This window comes from Numida meleagris, chromosome 16 (genome assembly GCF_002078875.1).
Source record: "Numida meleagris isolate 19003 breed g44 Domestic line chromosome 16, NumMel1.0, whole genome shotgun sequence".
Classification (NCBI taxonomy): Eukaryota; Metazoa; Chordata; class Aves; order Galliformes; family Numididae; genus Numida; species Numida meleagris.
Window position 1 is genome coordinate 8548841 of NC_034424.1, and position 17096 is coordinate 8565936.

General features: G+C 42.2%; 2 protein-coding genes across 6 annotated transcripts; one reads left to right on the forward strand and one right to left on the reverse strand.

Moving 5' to 3' along the window:
- Positions 1582–3607, reverse strand: NDUFA8 (NADH:ubiquinone oxidoreductase subunit A8). Its single transcript, XM_021413720.1, has 4 exons — positions 3479–3607; positions 3238–3401; positions 2281–2446; positions 1582–1839 (listed from the first exon to the last, which is right to left on the reverse strand). Exons 1-4 carry the CDS (start codon positions 3578–3580, stop codon positions 1702–1704), a joined length of 570 nt encoding a protein of 189 aa, XP_021269395.1. The 5' UTR covers positions 3581–3607; the 3' UTR covers positions 1582–1701.
- MORN5 (MORN repeat containing 5) lies at positions 3604–17078 on the forward strand. Of its 5 annotated transcripts, none has more exons than XR_002443579.1 (6): positions 3604–3741; positions 3812–3959; positions 4036–4147; positions 4626–4757; positions 5031–5127; positions 15770–17075. XR_002443579.1 is itself a non-coding variant. In XM_021413723.1 (6 exons), the coding sequence occupies exons 1-5, from the start codon at positions 3668–3670 to the stop codon at positions 15847–15849; spliced, it is 546 nt and encodes a 181-aa protein (XP_021269398.1). In that variant the 5' UTR covers positions 3604–3667; the 3' UTR covers positions 15850–15885; positions 16895–17078. The 5 variants fall into 5 exon arrangements, 4 of the variants coding, with proteins under 4 accessions (XP_021269398.1, XP_021269397.1, XP_021269396.1 ...); XM_021413723.1 differs by lacking the exon at positions 5031–5127 and having other exon boundaries at positions 15770–15885; positions 16895–17078; XM_021413722.1 differs by lacking the exon at positions 5031–5127 and having other exon boundaries at positions 15770–15881; positions 16895–17078.

The window sequence follows — 17096 nt, forward strand, 5'->3', positions numbered from 1 at the left end:
TTTTCAGAATGAATTTAACAGGAAAAAAAAACAAAAACACCTAACCTCTAATTATGATTAGGGACTAACTACAGGAATGTCCATTCAAAAGCAGATGTTCAGTACTAAAATGCTTCATACGACATGCTGACAATTTTTAGCTATTACTTGCTATGTTTTTTTAATATCTAAAATGTATTTTTGTAAGGTTGCCCAAGTATTGGAATGGGTCAACAAGAAGATTAGATGCAATACATGTCGACATCACAGGAAAACACATCTTCTACTTGATGATACTACAGTTGAATGTAATTAGACCTCAAACTTCCCCTAATTTCAATCTCTGGGGAAAAGATGTTATCTTTCTTCAGTAATATATGGCTGCTCTGAAATACTGGCAGTCATCTGTAAGGAGAAACTGCAAAGGTTTAGACAAGTAGGTGTTAAGACAGCATGATATGTACATTAAAATGCAAACATGTGTGCCACAGCACCTGCTTTCTGAGTTTCAGTCTACATACCCAAATAGAAACTAGCAGGAACCCATCAGCCACACCATACATAAGCTATTTTTAGATGAAGGTTATATAATTTTCCCTCTGGATCCATGCTTCAGCTACAGACACATTACAGCTTAATCCTACCCCAAACAAGGAGATGGTAAATTTTAAGATCCTGATTTCACTGTTAGTCTACTCAAGGAGTAAATTATTATTCAGTTCTTTGCTATGGTTCAGACTACACAATCTGGCCCAGGTCAAACTGAACTGCACGTGGTTTTGTGAAAATAAGTTCATTTGTTTTTCCTGACCTTTGTAATAAGGTTCTTGTCATTGGAGGAGAAGAGCAGAGGAAAGACTAGATCTGTGGAACATAAGACTTGGATAACGCAGAAAAGATAAGTTAGTTAAGAAAGCTGCCATACTCCTCTATCAGAAAGAATCAGTAAGAGAACATGAAGGATTTGCCCCAGACCCCACATCAAGTCCTCCAGTCAGAAGATGAGGTACCTTCTCACACCGCTTAACAGAACAAGGTCCTTTAGCAGACAGTCTTTCTTGAAGGAGTTGAAAGTTCACTGTGATTCTGCTGACGAAGTAGTTTGCATTCCCCATTAACAAAAATAAACAAAAGCAACTAACCCACCTGCATGAGGCCTAAGTAGCTAGTAATGAGAAAGGTCCTGTTATCGAAAGCAGTACTGATCTTACACCCATCAAAACCACCAATTCAGACTAAGATCTTGCTCCTACACAGGTCCTAGGTAAAAATCCACACAGAGTAAGTCTCTTGGGAAAAAAATCGCACAATTATGAGTTGCAAGATTGTACAGGAAGACATTAATGTCTTGTTAGCTTTCAAAGTTTGTTTGATGCAAATGATGGTGTTCTCACACTGTTTTTTGATCATTTGAAGCAGTAGCCAAAGATGCAAGCTATATTTATATGCATCTCGGACATGGCCTGGCAGCCACCATCAAGCAACCATTGTCAATGGCGTTAAGATGGCCCCAAGGGCTGTAGAGTACACAGCACAAAGTGGAGATACTCACACATCACAGCAGCTAAGAAATACAGACATATATGTTTAAAGAAAATCTGCTAAGTCGTGTGATTTTTTTCTTTAATCATGAAAGTTAAAGTTATACTCAATGTGTACTGGACAATTTACATTTGCAAACAACGTATCCTTGCATTTTAGTTACAGCACAGTCTGCCGACTTTACCAGGTCCAGAAAAAGAGCCTACTGCCAAATGGAGAAGGCTTCAGTTCTCCTTCAACAGGTGGATTAGGCTCTGGCCTAGGCCTAGAATGATAGGCATTCTCAGGGATAGGTCGGTCTGTCTTCACTTTTGTGACCTGTAAAAACAAAGTAAAGAATTATGCAACTTCTCATAGCATTTAACGGAAAAGCTAGGTTAAGGGAAGTACCACCAGACCACACTAAGGACACAACATGGATTGGGTGACAGCTCCTATCTCCAAAGCACTTTAAAAAAAAGTAGGAAAGGGCATTTTATACATAGCTATGTCATAGTTCTAGAGACACGTGAGCTTCACCACTAAAGGAAGGGTCTCTCCATTAAAGTGTAGAAATATGAGCAAAGTGCAATTCCTTCAGGCACACTAGAGAATGCTGAAAGAGTCTTGAGTTTACTCTAGTAAGGTCTACAAACTTCCAGTGTTGAGTTCTTTTCTCCCACCTTAGAAGGTGATAGATGCTTGACACCTGGTCTGGAAAAATGCACATAGGAAGGAAAAGAAGAATCTGACTACCCAAACAAAAAGGTAGGCAGTTACCTTAGAGAGCTGTCCCAGATCAGGTCTCACCCAGCCCAACTTCTCTAACACACAGTTATCAAATACAGCCTGCTGCTTTCGGCATCGACGGAGCTCCTGCAAGTTGCTATAGTCAATGCATGTCCAGTATTCAGTAAATGGCTCTGCACAGTGTACCTTAATCTTCCTGTAAGAGATTGCAGAAAGAAAATTGTTGGCAAGTGGTATAGTCTTTATGTTTGCCTCTCTTACTCATTCAAACCTCAACTTCTAAATTTTCCTAGTTGTAATTCCTCCTATCCACCTAAGGTTGTCAGAAGTCAGTATCTGAAGCACCATTAAACAGAACTTAATGCCAGCACCACAGAAGTTTGCATCATTGTAGCTACCAGCAGGAATAGCAACAACTTCACCAGTATGTGGGGGCTGTTCTTGTGAAGGAGATGGACATAGCTCCCCAACATGGGATGTTCCTTTTGTTAACTGATGTTGCATGTATTACATGATGCTCTAATAATTCCCAATTACTTCGATGTCTTCACCTCAGAAAGGAGGGAGGCTTTGATTACTGCCCATTACAAGGGAAGAGGATGTGCTCTGAGCAAGCTGAGTCAGGCGTTCTACTAGCAGCATAAGAGCATGACACTGACACATGCCTCCAGCTGTATTTTTGGTCACAAGAGGTCAATTCTGAAGCCACTGGAGTTTTTACAGTAGAGCATTGCGTGAAAAAGGTGACAGACAGCATGGAATCTCAGCTTCAGTTTTCCAGATTTCATAACATATCTGCAAGCAGCAAGGTGCCCTGCAGAATGTGAAAGGACAAGGTCAACCCTAAATAAACATATAAAACAAAAAGCACAACACCTCCCTCAGAGGCTGTGCCTTCCCTCAGTGGCACTGCCTCTGCCTCCAGCAGCTCAGGACAGCTTAAGAAGGCTTAAGAAGCGCTGTGAGCCCACCGCCCCGCCCGCTCACCTGAAGAAGTCGAGCGCGCACTGGTTGACCTGGCGGCCCTCCTGCAGGCACTTCCGCGGGTCCTTCTCCTCCCAGCGGCACAGCATGAACTCCTTGTTGGGCCGGTCGCACTGCGAGCCGTAGTGGTGGGCCGCGGCCTTCAGCACGGCCGAGCTGACCGCCACCTGCAGCGGGGAAAAACGGCATTAGGAGCGGCCGCCCCAGCAGCACCCAGCAGGGCCGGAGCCAGCCCCTCACTCACCTCCTGCACGTCAAGCTCCTCCAGGGAGGGCACCTGCACGGCGCCGGGCATGGCGGCCCGCTCTCCTTGAGTTCCCCTCAGCGCCCGCCCAGCACCGCGCATGCGCGGCCGCTGGGAGGGGAGGAATGCGCATGCGGCGGGGGGCGGGGCTGTGCGTGCCCGCTGCTCTCCCTAGGCGGCGGTGTTGCCATGGCGACCGCGCCGCGCAGCGCCGCCATGGAGGTGACGGGCAGCCGCTACTGCGGCGGCACCGTGCGCGGCAGGTGGGCTCGGCGGGGGGAGTTGGGAGTTGGGCGGGGGAGAGCGGCCCCAACCGCCCCTTTTCCCCCGCAGGATGGAGGGATGGGGCTCCTACACGTTGCCCACCGGCACCGAGTACCGCGGCGAGCTGCGGGACGGCACGTTCCACGGGCGGGGCGCGCTGCTGTTCCCCGGCGGCGGCACGTACCAGGCGGTGTGGCACCGCGGGGTGCCCGTGGAGGTACGGCGGGAGGTGCCGGGGATCGCGGCCCGGGAGCTGCTGGCTCTCACCGGGCGCGCCGGGACGTGCCTTGCAGGGGAAGTTCACTTTTGCAGACGGCCTCGAATACGCGGCTGAAAGGTGGCATTACTGCGACGGCTACGACAGGAGGTTCTACACCGAGATCTGCTCTGGGCTCAGACCCGCAGGTACCCACGTGCGGGGCCGCCCCGCGGTGACGCGGCGCCCCGGGACCCCGGGGAGCAAAGGCCGTAACTTCACATCCGGAGCGTGCAATGAAACGGGCACGCACCCATCCCACACCGCCCTCCAGCAGAGCCGAAATGGACCTTTGTGTCCAGCCTGTGTTTCGCAGGTGTTCCCAGCACTGCTGTGCTCGGTTAGAAGCCGCCTTTGCCGTGCTGGCTCCGTGGCTGAATCATACACCGCAGGGAAATGGGTGATATCTTTTTACCCCATTCTTTTTGTGTATTTCTCCATTTTCCCCATCAGCAAAAATGTCAAAACGTTTTATAAAATCCGTTGTAAAGCAACGACATTGTTTTTATGGCAAACGCCCTGGAGATGTAATATTTCTTAGTTACTTTGATCAAAGGCACAAATGCAGGAGAAAAAAAAAAAAGCCAAAATAAAGCAAATCCTTTGCCGTTGTTGTTTCTAATTTAGGCATTTCTCAGCTTACAAATCTGGATCCTCCCAGAAATATCCCAGAAGGATGTTACGACTGTGGTGATGGATTCTATAATCCTAAAACCAGAATTGTCATTGACTACAAGCTGAGGTTTCTGAGAAATGCAGGTATGATCAACTTCTTTGGCAACATAAACTTAGGTAAATGTGCTTGTCCTATCTTTTAGGGTGGGTGGTTAAAGTGGAGACTTTCAAAAGTCTGTGATTTGGTTCTGTTATCACCGAGCTAAAATATTTCTTAAATCTTTATTCTTCTCAGCTATTTATGTATCCTCAGAGTTGTATAGATCCCATTTTCTAAAATGACAGTGAAATAATTGTATTCCCATTTAGTACCTTAATCTCAGGAAAATCTTCAATCTCTTCTGTTATGATCTCAAGGAAAGGAATGGCAGTAAGGTGTTCAGCTCTGATCCTGAAAACTGGCACGCCATGTTGTGAACCAGCACAGAGCTTAAGCATCTGCTTATCTTTAAGGGTGAGAACAGCCCGTTTTATTTAAGTGGGCTTTGGGGCTGATGCTTTGCTAAGTAGGAAACTGTCTTGTCACATTCTTAGAGCTGTGTTTTGAGAAGAACCTGGTAAAAAAACGGATCTCGTGGATCAGTCCCCAAATTAATAAACCTTGATGAAAATCAGTTCCCATCAAGTCAAAAGGGAAACTTTACAAATAATATACAAACAGAAGAACCCTCAACAGCTGACGCCGGGATAACTCAAAAAAGATAATCTGACCTGAAACAATTGCTTTGTGTTCTGATTATTTAAACTCCATGTTTATCACCTTTTCAGTACAGATATATGTGTATATATTTTTAACAAAAATGCTTTTCAAAACAACCACCCCCCTCTTTTTTTCTTTTTTCCAAATGTCCAAATCACAAGACCCAGTGTTTCTAGAAGACAGAACGCTGCATTTTCAGTGTGCCACAGTTTAACAATTTTGTTGCTTGGAAACTCCATTTTTCAGGAAATTTACTATTTGTTGAAAAAAATTCCTCTCGGCTCTACTTTCAAGAGCTTTTATAAGTGTGCACTATGATATCGGAGGAGGGAAGTGAAGGGGGGAAGCTAAATGAATTGGAGATACCATCTGCTATAAAATATACCCTATGATACATGGCCTGTTTTATAAACGTTGAATAAAAACTGATCTAGATTATTACAAATGGCATTGATCCAAAATACTGGAATGCAGTGGGCCTACTGATGAGGAAGATAAGCAACATGCTTTCCAAAAACACAGGAACCTACACAGATTAGTACAGGAGGGAACGCCTTGGAATTCAATTTATTGTTTTTTAATCTGTTCTTTGAACTCATTGTCCTTGATGACAATTATCTCAAACCCTACAAATTATATCAATCAATATTCACTGACCAGAGCGGCGCAGCATGCGGTCTGACAGAGTTGCTGGAGATGTGCTTTGTGTGACCATTCCCCTGCGAACCCGGGACACAAAGTTAATCTTGTTGATGTGAGTGTGAAGAAGGAATGTGTCATGTAGGCCAGACCCTTCCTCTTAAGAACATGAACACAATTGAAAAACCCAGCACTTGTTCAACATCAGAGGAACTCTTTCTGCCCCAGGAGAGATGATTCAGGGCACAAGGCCACTGTAGTTAAAAAAAAAAAAAATTAAAAAAGCCCAGCTGTAAGCAGAAGAAACTGAGGAAGAGGCTGGAATGACAGGGAACAGATCCAGAATTACTCCATTATAGGTTGGGCAGGAAGGAGCAGGAAAACCTCCAGGCTTCCAGCCAAGTCTTGAAAGCATCAAAAGCAGATGGTAGGAAGCATTCAGGAAGTTCTTACAACAGCTTGACAGGTTTACCAAAATGACACTATCTTCCTCAGGTCTGGAAGCAGGCATAAAGAATACTCCAGTTCTCACCTTTCACCCTGGCCCTATTATGAAGCAATTTCTGATTGTTTCTCGGCCGTTTGGGAAACAGAGCAAGGAAACATACTGCCTTGGCACTGACTTTCCTGCCGAACTGGCAGCATCCAGCTATCATTCCAAAAGACAGAAAAAAAATAGTCTCCATTTACAATTACGGAGTTTGCTTCCACCACTTCTTTGTCAAGATGAGTATTCGTAGAGTACCGTAGAGACTCCTGCTAAATTTGGCAAGCTTTGCATTTCACTAGCACGGAGGTCTGATCCTCATTTATTTAAAGAGCTCTTACTGTTAAAGCAGAGCAAAGGCCCATCATGAAGATATAATCAGGCCCAGAGAATGAAATGACAGCAACAGTTTTGTTATACTTTTTCTCTAGCAAAGTTTTCCAAATTCTCATTGCAGTCTTGCAGTTATTACTCCATCTCCAAACCTCTGTTTCCTTGGGGATGCTCAAATTTCTCTTCATTCTTCATACGTTCTTCAGTCTTTTTTTTTTCTAGTATTGCAAAGTACACAAAATTGGACACATAAATAAGAGTAATAATACTGGTTTGTAAGGAGATATGTTGTTTATTTTAAATAGGCACTGGGACTGGACTCCTGTTTCAGTCAGAGTATTCTTCCTTCTTTTTTTTTCTCCCAGAAATTGGTCTCCTGGCACCTTTGTAAGAGAGTTTAGTCAATAGAAAGATGGGAGGATTTCCCACTTTTTCAGGGAAAAGTAGGAAATGTATGATGCTACGTTTAATGCAAAGCAGGTTGGTAAAAGAAGAGAAATGATTCAAGTTTTAGGACCCCCAAATATTGGAGAGGCCCATAATTTTCAAAGATAAAATACTGTCAGAAATAGAAATCTTGTTCTCCTGAGGAAAGCACGATAGGAGATTGCCTGGGTCACCTCTCTTCTGATGAAAAGCAAAGATACCTCTGATGAAAATTGCTCTGTTTCTCCTGCAGCTCTCCTGATGCTGGGTGAAATAGTATGAAACACACTTTTGCTCTTTGCAATATGAGCAAATCTGTGCTTCTACTTTTGTGTTCCATTTTCTGGTTAAATTAGTATGAGTACGGTGCGCGGGGTGGTAGCTTTCTGCACTGCAGTCAGTATTACCTGAAATACGTGCATCTCTTCACGAGATCAACAACAGGAAGACACAAAGCCTGCCTTTATGCTATAGACTCAGTCAGGTAACTGAATTAATATGCGTGTTACTAAGAGCAGGATTAGGCCCAGAAAGCCAAGGCAAGTGCCCATTAAGAGTAGAGGTTTCTGTGCTGCTGCAGTCCCAAGCCAGCAATCAGCCTAGGATTTCTAGAAGCCTGAAAGTCTCATAAAAAGCAGCAGGAAAAGACCTGCTGCTTAAGGAATCGTTATAAGCTGAAAAGATCAAGACCCAAGAATATGATTTTATTGTAGTTTTAACAAGACTGGGTTTAGACCATCTAGTTTTCCTTGGTTTTGAGGCTGACCCAACTCCACAGGCAAGTTTGAGTACACCTTTTAATTTTAAGCCTTGGAAATCATGGACTTAGAGTTACCTCACATCATTAATGTGGGATGAAGGTTCTCAAGCTTGGTCTGAAAGGATTTAGAAGCAGTTTTTTTTGAAAGTCAGCAGAGATGTATTCATCCATATCAGGCTTATCCAAGTATGTAAATCCATGAGATAAATCTGCTACATTTAGGCTTCTTTGACTGAAAGCTCTAATGCGAAATGCACCGAGTGCTGTCTGAGAAATGGAGACTTTGACTTGCGTGAAAAACATAGTCGAGAAACAGCCATAACCACTCAGTAATTACGTAGAGTAATATTTCTGTACCTACCCTCATGTACCCCAAATACACACAGATGTGTGCGTGCTCTTTCTCATAAACTACTGGAGAATTGGGCATGGGGTTGAGGACCTGGCAGTTTTTCAGGCCTGGAGTATTTCTGGAGAAAAGACAGCAAGTTTAACTTAGAGTTGACTGTGGTGTATGGAAAAAAGAAAAAAGAAAGACTGCACTTGAGGATCACGCATTGATCTTTCTTCCCTGTTCTTCTTTGAAATTGCCCATTCTGATGATGGAGGAGTGGATGAGCAGTCTGATTCCAGTCTAGTCCCCAGTCATTGCCTAAGAATGTAGGAGGTGTTTTGGCAGATGCCCTTATTGCTGAGAAGAGGAAAGCCCCACCAATACACGTATACGAGATACAGTATTTTTGCTCGAATGAATTTAGCTTCCCATCGATTTAAATGTCTCCTTACAACACAGGACCATTTAATCTTTTGTACATTTGTTTCTTTTTTATTTGACTTAAGACACTGAATTTAGATGAGGTTTAGTTCCTACATATTGAAACTCTTAAAAGCTCTTCAAATAATTGTTCTTTGGATACTTGTTAAGCTAAAGAAATCAGTTTTGATCGGCAGTAAAAGTTCATGCTATTTTAAGTGCAATGCTATAGCTATTTTCTGTTGTATATTTAATCATTTTGAATTATATGTCATGTAAAAGATTTTAGCTCTGGGGCATTTGCCAGATGGCTGATTCTGCATTTCACACAACAAAAGAAATAATGTTTGTGTAAAGCTCTTAAAAATAGTTGGTAATCAGTATATTCTACAACGAATAGGATCCAGACCTGTTTGAAAAAAAAAAAAAGAGGAGGAAAAAAAGCACACAGAAGAAACAGCTTTTGCAGAAATTAATTTAGAGAATTTGGTCTCTACCTCTGAGCTCTGAACAAAACAAATGGTGTCCATTATTTGCTGGGTTTTTTTTTTTTAAAACATTTGACAAGTTAACCGAATTGTAAATTTTATGTATTTTTATGTAAAATGGCATTTATTGCAATCCATTGATCTTTTTCCTTTACTTTGGCTGACAAACTTATTCCTGAGAAAAGGAGTTTGTAAAATAGAGAGCCTATGTTACTCTCCATTTATAACCATAGAGCATATGAAAATGAGAAGCCTTTTGCTTTTCTTGCAACAACCAAAGCTCTCGTCCTTTCTGCATTCTCCCCTGCCTACCGCTGACTCCTCTTTCTGGTTTCTTTTATTTAAATCCCTCCAAAATACCTTTGCAACAAGTATTTTGTCTCTCTGCCATGGAACTCAGCTTGCTTTCGTTACCCACAAGGCTCTATACAAGTCCATACAAATTCACCTTTTGGTCTTGTCTCCTCCATCTCCTGTATACCTTTTTCCCTTGCAGCTGGTCCCAGGGCAGTTTTTCTGCTCACATTCATATAAATCCTCCATTTTCTAGTACATACTTTCCTGGCTCATTACTTCTGTGCTACTCAGAAGACTTGAAAAATATTACACTAAGAGGAAGGTTAGAAATTTTGCTGCAGTTATTTAATTTGATCTCCAAGTCTCTTGTCTACCTCTTCCTATTTTTACATAAGTAGCTTTTGTCCTGATGTAAGAGATGCAGACCTAAGTAATGCTCAATGCTCAACGAGGAAGTTGTTTAGGGACCCAAATGTTAGAAGGCAGAGATGGTTTGAATGCCGTTGCAGAACACATATTTGTTATGTCTTTCTCAGTATCAAAGTCTGTTCAGGTGATGGACGTAGCTGGAGACCACTCATCCATTTAACCAAGAAAATATTTTCATATTAAACTTGGTTTAAGTGCTTTAATATAAAATATCCTCCATTCAGTAAAACAGATCATTAGATACAAATCATGTTGGTTCGCACTACAACCAGCAATGATAATACTAACAGTGGCATCATGGCACAATTACTACAGCAATTTCAGTAGCTGTAGCTTTCTCAGATATGCCGTTCCTTGTGGTTTTCTGGTCTTAAAATACTTATCGTTTTGGAAACTGTGGAAGTTTTAGTTCCAAACAGTGGCATGCCAAGAAAAACAACTTTCTTTGTGCACTAGCCATCCCATTGTGAACCCATTAGGCAGGTTATTCACAAGTCCTATAGGCACTTATATTCAGCTATACCGCTCACGTGCAAACAAGTTTTACAAGAGATGGAAAGTTCATTTTGGGGCCATTTTGGAATTACAGTAATTAAATGTAAATGGAAGGGTGAGAATTTGTGGGTGGAAGCAAAGGTTAATTGAAAACATGTTTTCGTTCTCTTGCCAGCCTTGATGTTGGTGAGGTCAGGCGCAGTAAGGAAAGTGGTGCTAGGGACCCAGAGGGGCAGTGGAAATGAAAGGGGTGTGCCAGGCAGAATCCATGGCTGAGATGCTATCACATAGGATTGTGATTGTGCAGTGGAAGAACATGATAAACTGCACCGCGGGTGACGGGAGGAGTCAGGCATGCGAAAGAATTAACTGATATTGTTGTTTACAATGTTCTGCGTGTGCTTGGCCCTCTACAAACAGTGAGGAAACTCAGCTCTAGTTCAAGGATGGTCTGTTGTAAACACGCACTCTGATAAACCCTGCTCATGGGAAGCTGCTCAGACACCTGGCTGTGTCTCACAGCCACAGGCGTGTGCTCCGGGGTGCGCTGGAGTGTGAGTCCTGCAATGGAGGGAAACATTGGGGCACAGCTGCTTCCCTCCTGGCTCTCATGGCTTGTAACGGCAGCAAGGGTGAGCAAGAGCTCACGCCTGGTCCCAGCCCTCCATTGTGCAGTGGTGGAAGCCAAGGATCTGAATTTTGGCACACAACAAACCTCTGGTGTAGACAGAGCCTTTAAGACACCAAAGCCACATGCAGCTGCATGGTGCAGTATGAAGACCTAAGGCAGAGTCAGAACACAGGTATGAAAGGTTTTTGAGGTAGACGGTGTAGCTCTTTCCCTGTGTAAGCCACCACGTTCCAATCTCACCGTGGTGCGTCCTTCTATGTACCTCCAGGAGGTTTCCCAAGAAAGCACAAGTTAGAGAGCAAATCCTGAAGCCTACAAGACGATACTGCTGTTTGCTGGCAGTCACATATCGTGGCTTACCAAGCCTCAAAAAAATCTCTCACAGTTGAAGTTTCCATAAGCAACACCGAAAAAGCAATAACTAGAAGCAAATCATTCTAAACTTTGCAATATACAGTTAACATAGGAAGGTTAAATGCACCTAAATCACAGTGTAATTTCAAGTCTTCCCTTAGAAGCACCCTGAACCAAGCCCCTCAGACTTTTCAGCTGTTTCTAATTGTACTTGCAAGAGAAACATGGAGTGTGTAGTTGGGGAAGTCATTCCTGCCCCTACTACACTACTTTTAGACTGAACATGGGAAATTAGGTAAATGGTTTAGTTTTGCAGCAGCGTTGAGTTCACTGTGGAATACACCTTACAGCATTTTTGGCAGAATTTCTTGTCACATGGACCTTTCCCTAAATTCACCCAAAACAAGGAAGAGACCTGCAAAGCAAGAAGAACTAATGCAAGAGGTGCTACTTACAGAAGCAAAGTAGGATCAACAGGCTCACCTGGGTCTTAGTTATGTAAAAATACTCCATCACAACTGATGCATGGATAGCCAGATTGCAACAGATCCCTAGGACTTACACCCCAGCCGATATTCAGTGGGGACAGACACTGCTTTGAGGATTGGTCATGCAGGTGGCTACCAGGATTGGCTCCATATGCTCTGAGTCTGCTTAATAAAAACAGCTTGAATTAATTACTTACATTAAAAAAGGAGCAGTCTCAGGTTGGGCTGGCTGAGGATCTGGTCCATAGTATTCAAAATCTGTATTGTGGGTTGTAGAAAACTGACCTTATTTTTGATTGAGACATAAGGAAATAATTCATGATATTCAGTCAATAGTTACACATATTCTAGCAGCTCATCTCTTGAGATCTAACTTTCTCTCTGCTTCGAGATTTCAATTCTATGCCATGGTGGCAATCAGTGTATTTTGCTAACTTCAGAGTAAATAACTTGTTGATGTTTACCAGCTGAACAGGGACACAATGGATCGCTGTAACCTTTTCAGCCAAAACTTTCTTCTTTACCTTCAAATTTAAACATCAGTCCTGTTTCAGCAAAGTGTGTTCCCTCAGTGTATATTGTACTGAGGAATATACATTAAAAAAAAAAAAAAGGATAAACTTGTAAAGATAAATATGCTGACACCAAATTCAGCACACAACGTGAAGAACCCCATACCACCTAATTGTGCACAGGGTGATAATTTACCACTGATTAAAGAGTTTGTATTTTTTTCAAATCTTTTTTAAAGGGAAAATTACTTCTGAAGGTGAAGATGTGCTTAGACAATCATATTAACATATTCAAACAATTGTAATTTGCAAAATAGTAATTACAACTCACTATCTGGTAGCATTAATCAAACTTCAAGGTTTAATTCCATTTTAAATATTGATGAAATGTGATTCTCCAATCTAACCCTGGTGTTGCAGGGTTATGGAAGCAGCCAGTGACAGAAAAAGAGGAACGTGTAGTTAACAAGCAGCTGCCACAAAGAAGGATCGGCATCTGTGATTTAAATTGTTAGCTGCACAGTCAGGTAGAGTGTAAAAAGGGTAGTCAAGAGGCTGTTAAGTCCATTGCTGCCAATTACTAACAATCAGGGAGGAGCTTTAAGACTTGTTCAGTACAATAAACCCAGTTTGTCTTGTTTCAGGGGTTACTACTGAAGAGGTTGCAGCTGCACTGATTCAAATAGCCCTAAAACTACAGTAATTATCAACCAGTCTTCTTTAGTGTAGCAAAAGTATGTTTTACCATAGCTTAACTCTTTACATTCTAATATTTCTCTGCCTCTTCTCCCATGGCTGGCCCTGGAGCCATTCTGATGTCTGGTTTTGTGGTTCTAGCTGTGCTGGATCAGTGCTTTCCTTTCCCCTTACCTACATCGAGGAGCAGTTGTACAGCATGCTTGTGCTGGATCGTAGGGCTAGCACTAGCTTTAGAATATAATTTTTTTTTATATTAAGTCACTACACCTGTTATTCATTTTCATATACAAAGTTGAAATCCATAAAGCTCATTCAGTTTTTACAGCTGATTAATTTAATTTGCGGGGGATCTGATCGCTGCGTGAACATTGTGACGCTGGTCTGGGGAGGCTAAAAGCACGGTGCAGTCTGCCTGGGTGATGAAAGCAGTGCAGAAGGAAGCCAGGCAAGCCAAGGCTGTGCTGGAAACCCGTGACACAAAGCCAGGTGTAGCATCTGCCTGTCTCAGCGCCTGTAGCCTCAATGCTGTTACGTGACCACAACAGATTTCTCACTACAAAGGTGGGCTGATTATTTCTAGTACTCAAGCGAACCACTTACATCATTACTCAAATATGAACTAGATAGTGGTGATGTGTAGCATGTTTAAGGTTTGTTTATTTCTTCACCATGACAGAAATAGACAAAGTTTCATTTCTGTGCCATTACTACAAGCTCAGACAAAGTATTTTTTTTAAGTCAGGGAAATCCCAGCTAAAACCACAGCTACTCGCACTGGACAATGTCTGTCATAGCCTGGGCTCACGTGATCGCCTCATTACAGAGCTGGAACACCTAGTGCATAGAACAAAAGCCAGCACGTTGATTACGGCTTTGATGTTGTTTTTAAGAAAGCTGAAGGACCACATTTGCATTCCTGCTGCAGCCCCCAGTGGAAGCTCTGCCTGTGTCAGGATTGCGTGGTCTGCGAGTGATGTTCAGTGCTCATCTTTTTAATTTTCCTTTTTTGCATATTTTCCAGGATTTATTTTCTCCTAATTTCCCTGTGAATAAGAAATATGTCATTAATAGGGTCAGTCAGCATCAGCAGCTCTTCGTCAGAGAGCGGCTGCTGTGCAAGGAGCAGAGTACAGGGAAACCTCTTGGGGAAATGTCCCAAGATCCACAGGCCTTCCTGAGCCTGAGGTTGTCAGGGTGGCAGGGGAGTGCTGCCCTTCAGACAAGGGACAAATGCTTTGGCACATGCTTTACTTCAGCCTGCTTTGACCAGGATGCCAGCAGAGCTCCCTGGGAGCAGCACCTTGTGAGAAGTGAAACCAGCACTCAGCTCACTTGAACAGAAAGGAGAAAACAAGGGGGGGCAGCATGGAAGGGAAAGGGAAAAGGGGAAAAGGGGAAAAAAGGAAAGGAGCAAAGCTGACCATTCAAAACCCACTAGAAAAATCAATAAAATTTAACAACACAGTTGAAGACTCTTGTACACAAACCTAATCTGTCACCCGTCTGTGAATGTTCACTTCTTAGATTAGCACAGCTCACTCCTTTTACATTTCAAATGCTACTACATCACTTTAACCCAAAGGTACAAGTCCCCAGTGAAAGGTTTCCATGAGAATTTGACTCCTTCCAAGGAACAGGCTTCATCCTTGATCAGTTCCACCCTCGCCGAGCAGGGCTCTCAGCTGTGCAAGGAGGTGGGATCCCGTGCTACACCTAGAGATGTTCCCAGCCCCAGCGCTACAACCTCCAGTGCTCCCTCCTAGGAACCATCTCTGCTATTAGGTAATAAAGGCTGCTATAAAACCCTTAACACTGAGGTGGAGGCAGGTGAGAAGCACACTTCACCACGAGAATTTGTTAAGGCAGTGGTAAATCCAAGAAGCAGCTCTAAGGTATTTAATTTATATCAAAATAAATACAGCTATTGTATTTTCCTTTTTCCAAGGCTTCCTGGTCTACTACACAGACCTCTTTTCCCCTAAACAAACACAAGAAAATGCTGTAGAACAGTTTCTGAAAACAAGACTGTTTAAGTCCCTGGAATTAAGATGCCACAACTCACATTTGCCAAGTTATTTGTTCATTTCATACACAAAATTTCTATTCGACCTTTGCAGGACAGCTGTTTTTTCCTACATTGTCTTTGACATTTTCTTTCCACACTGTTATGCTCTGAGAATATGGCAGACATGAATGCTAACAAAGAACACATGAGATGGTCTAAGATATGCCTCTCAGTAATATATCAGCTTAGTGACACCTATCACAACACACATTTCAAAAGCAGCACCATCAGAACAACTGGAAGAGAAGAACCCCAGCTCTGACTATTGATTTTTCTTTGCCTTCACTCTTCACAAACTGACAAGCAACACAGACATAGTATTCAAAAAAAGTGTTATCTTCATTTCTGATCCTTTCAACATAATTCCTGCATGTGGCCATAAAAAAATCAATATATATTTATACACATATGTATGTGTAAATCTCAGCTCCACCCAAGTTAATCTTATCAAACAGCTGAGTCATCAGAATCATTACCGCAGAGCCCATATCTCTGATGTGAAATGGTGACATGTGGTGATCTCTTTCTCTCCCTTTCAGATGATGAGGAGCACGAGTGGATCATCCGGACCTGCCGGAAAGCTGAGGAGGGAGCACCAGGGCAGAAACCTAGCCCATGAAAATTGGTTTTGCCAGACAATAATATTCCAGAGTAGGTAATCTGACTGACAGTTAGTCTAATTTGTCACTGGGTCTCATATCACCCTTTCCTTCTACGGGAATATAATCTTTTTGTCATCTTTGTCAGCATAAACAAAAATGGAAATAATCACTTAATCAGTCCTGCTGAGAAAAAGCCATGAAAAAAAGCAGACTGCTCTCACAGCAATGTTCCTGAGAGGTGTGTGCTGTGGTACACATACACGTTATTAAGCTTGAAAACAATTTGTTAAAAAGAGTGCCTCAGATTCAGTGTTGAAGTCATTCAAATCCATCTTAATCAACATTATTTTCCCAGATTTTAGTTAGCTGTCCTGGTGAATTCCTTTCCTCTCTTTTTGCTCAGTACTTTGATATTGATTGATCATTGTAATAATGTACACCAGAGGTATTCTTTAATGACTGGTTTGCTAACTAGGAAATTATATCCATTTACTACGAACATTTGTTGAACTCTCCTGAAGCCAGAGTTTAACAAAATAATAAAAGAGGAAAACTGGGTGGGTTGCTGCTTGATTAGTAAGCCAGAAAGTATTTAAAAAATAAAATAAAATGGAATTACATCATTTTCTGGATGTAAGTGCCAGCACTTCTACTTGCATTAACTTTATTTATTACACAAATAAGACATTTACAAAGCACAACATTAAAAGTATGTAACAAAACAGACATTGGTTTTACAAAAAAGTGCTTACAATTTAGTTTTAATTTTTAAAATAAATATTAGTCTTGACTGTCCACTCATTCAGAGAATTTTTTAACCATTGTAGCCAAGACATGCATAATTGCAACATGCTACAACAAAATGATTGGCTGACGAAACAAAACCAATGTGTCTATAGTTGGCATCCTACAGATGTGTCACTGATAGCAGTGCAGGATTGAGTCCCACTCCCCGTCCAACCAGTGAGTTGTGTAAGCACCTTTAGCTAGGCAATGGGTTAACCAGCATGAGCCAAAATAAAAAATAATTGGTAATAATCCTGTAAACCGTTCCTCTTTCAGACCCTCACCATATTTAGTTACCTCATTCAACTTGAGTGAAAAGCCTTTCACTGCCTGTCTTCACTGGAATTTTGTCTGCAAAAGTTTTGTAAATAGCAACTGCAGAAGTTTGGTACATGGAGTCTACGTTGCTGCACTAGAACCCATTTGGCAATTACTGAATAAACTAAGAAAATGAGAATGATTTTACTTTATTTTTTGC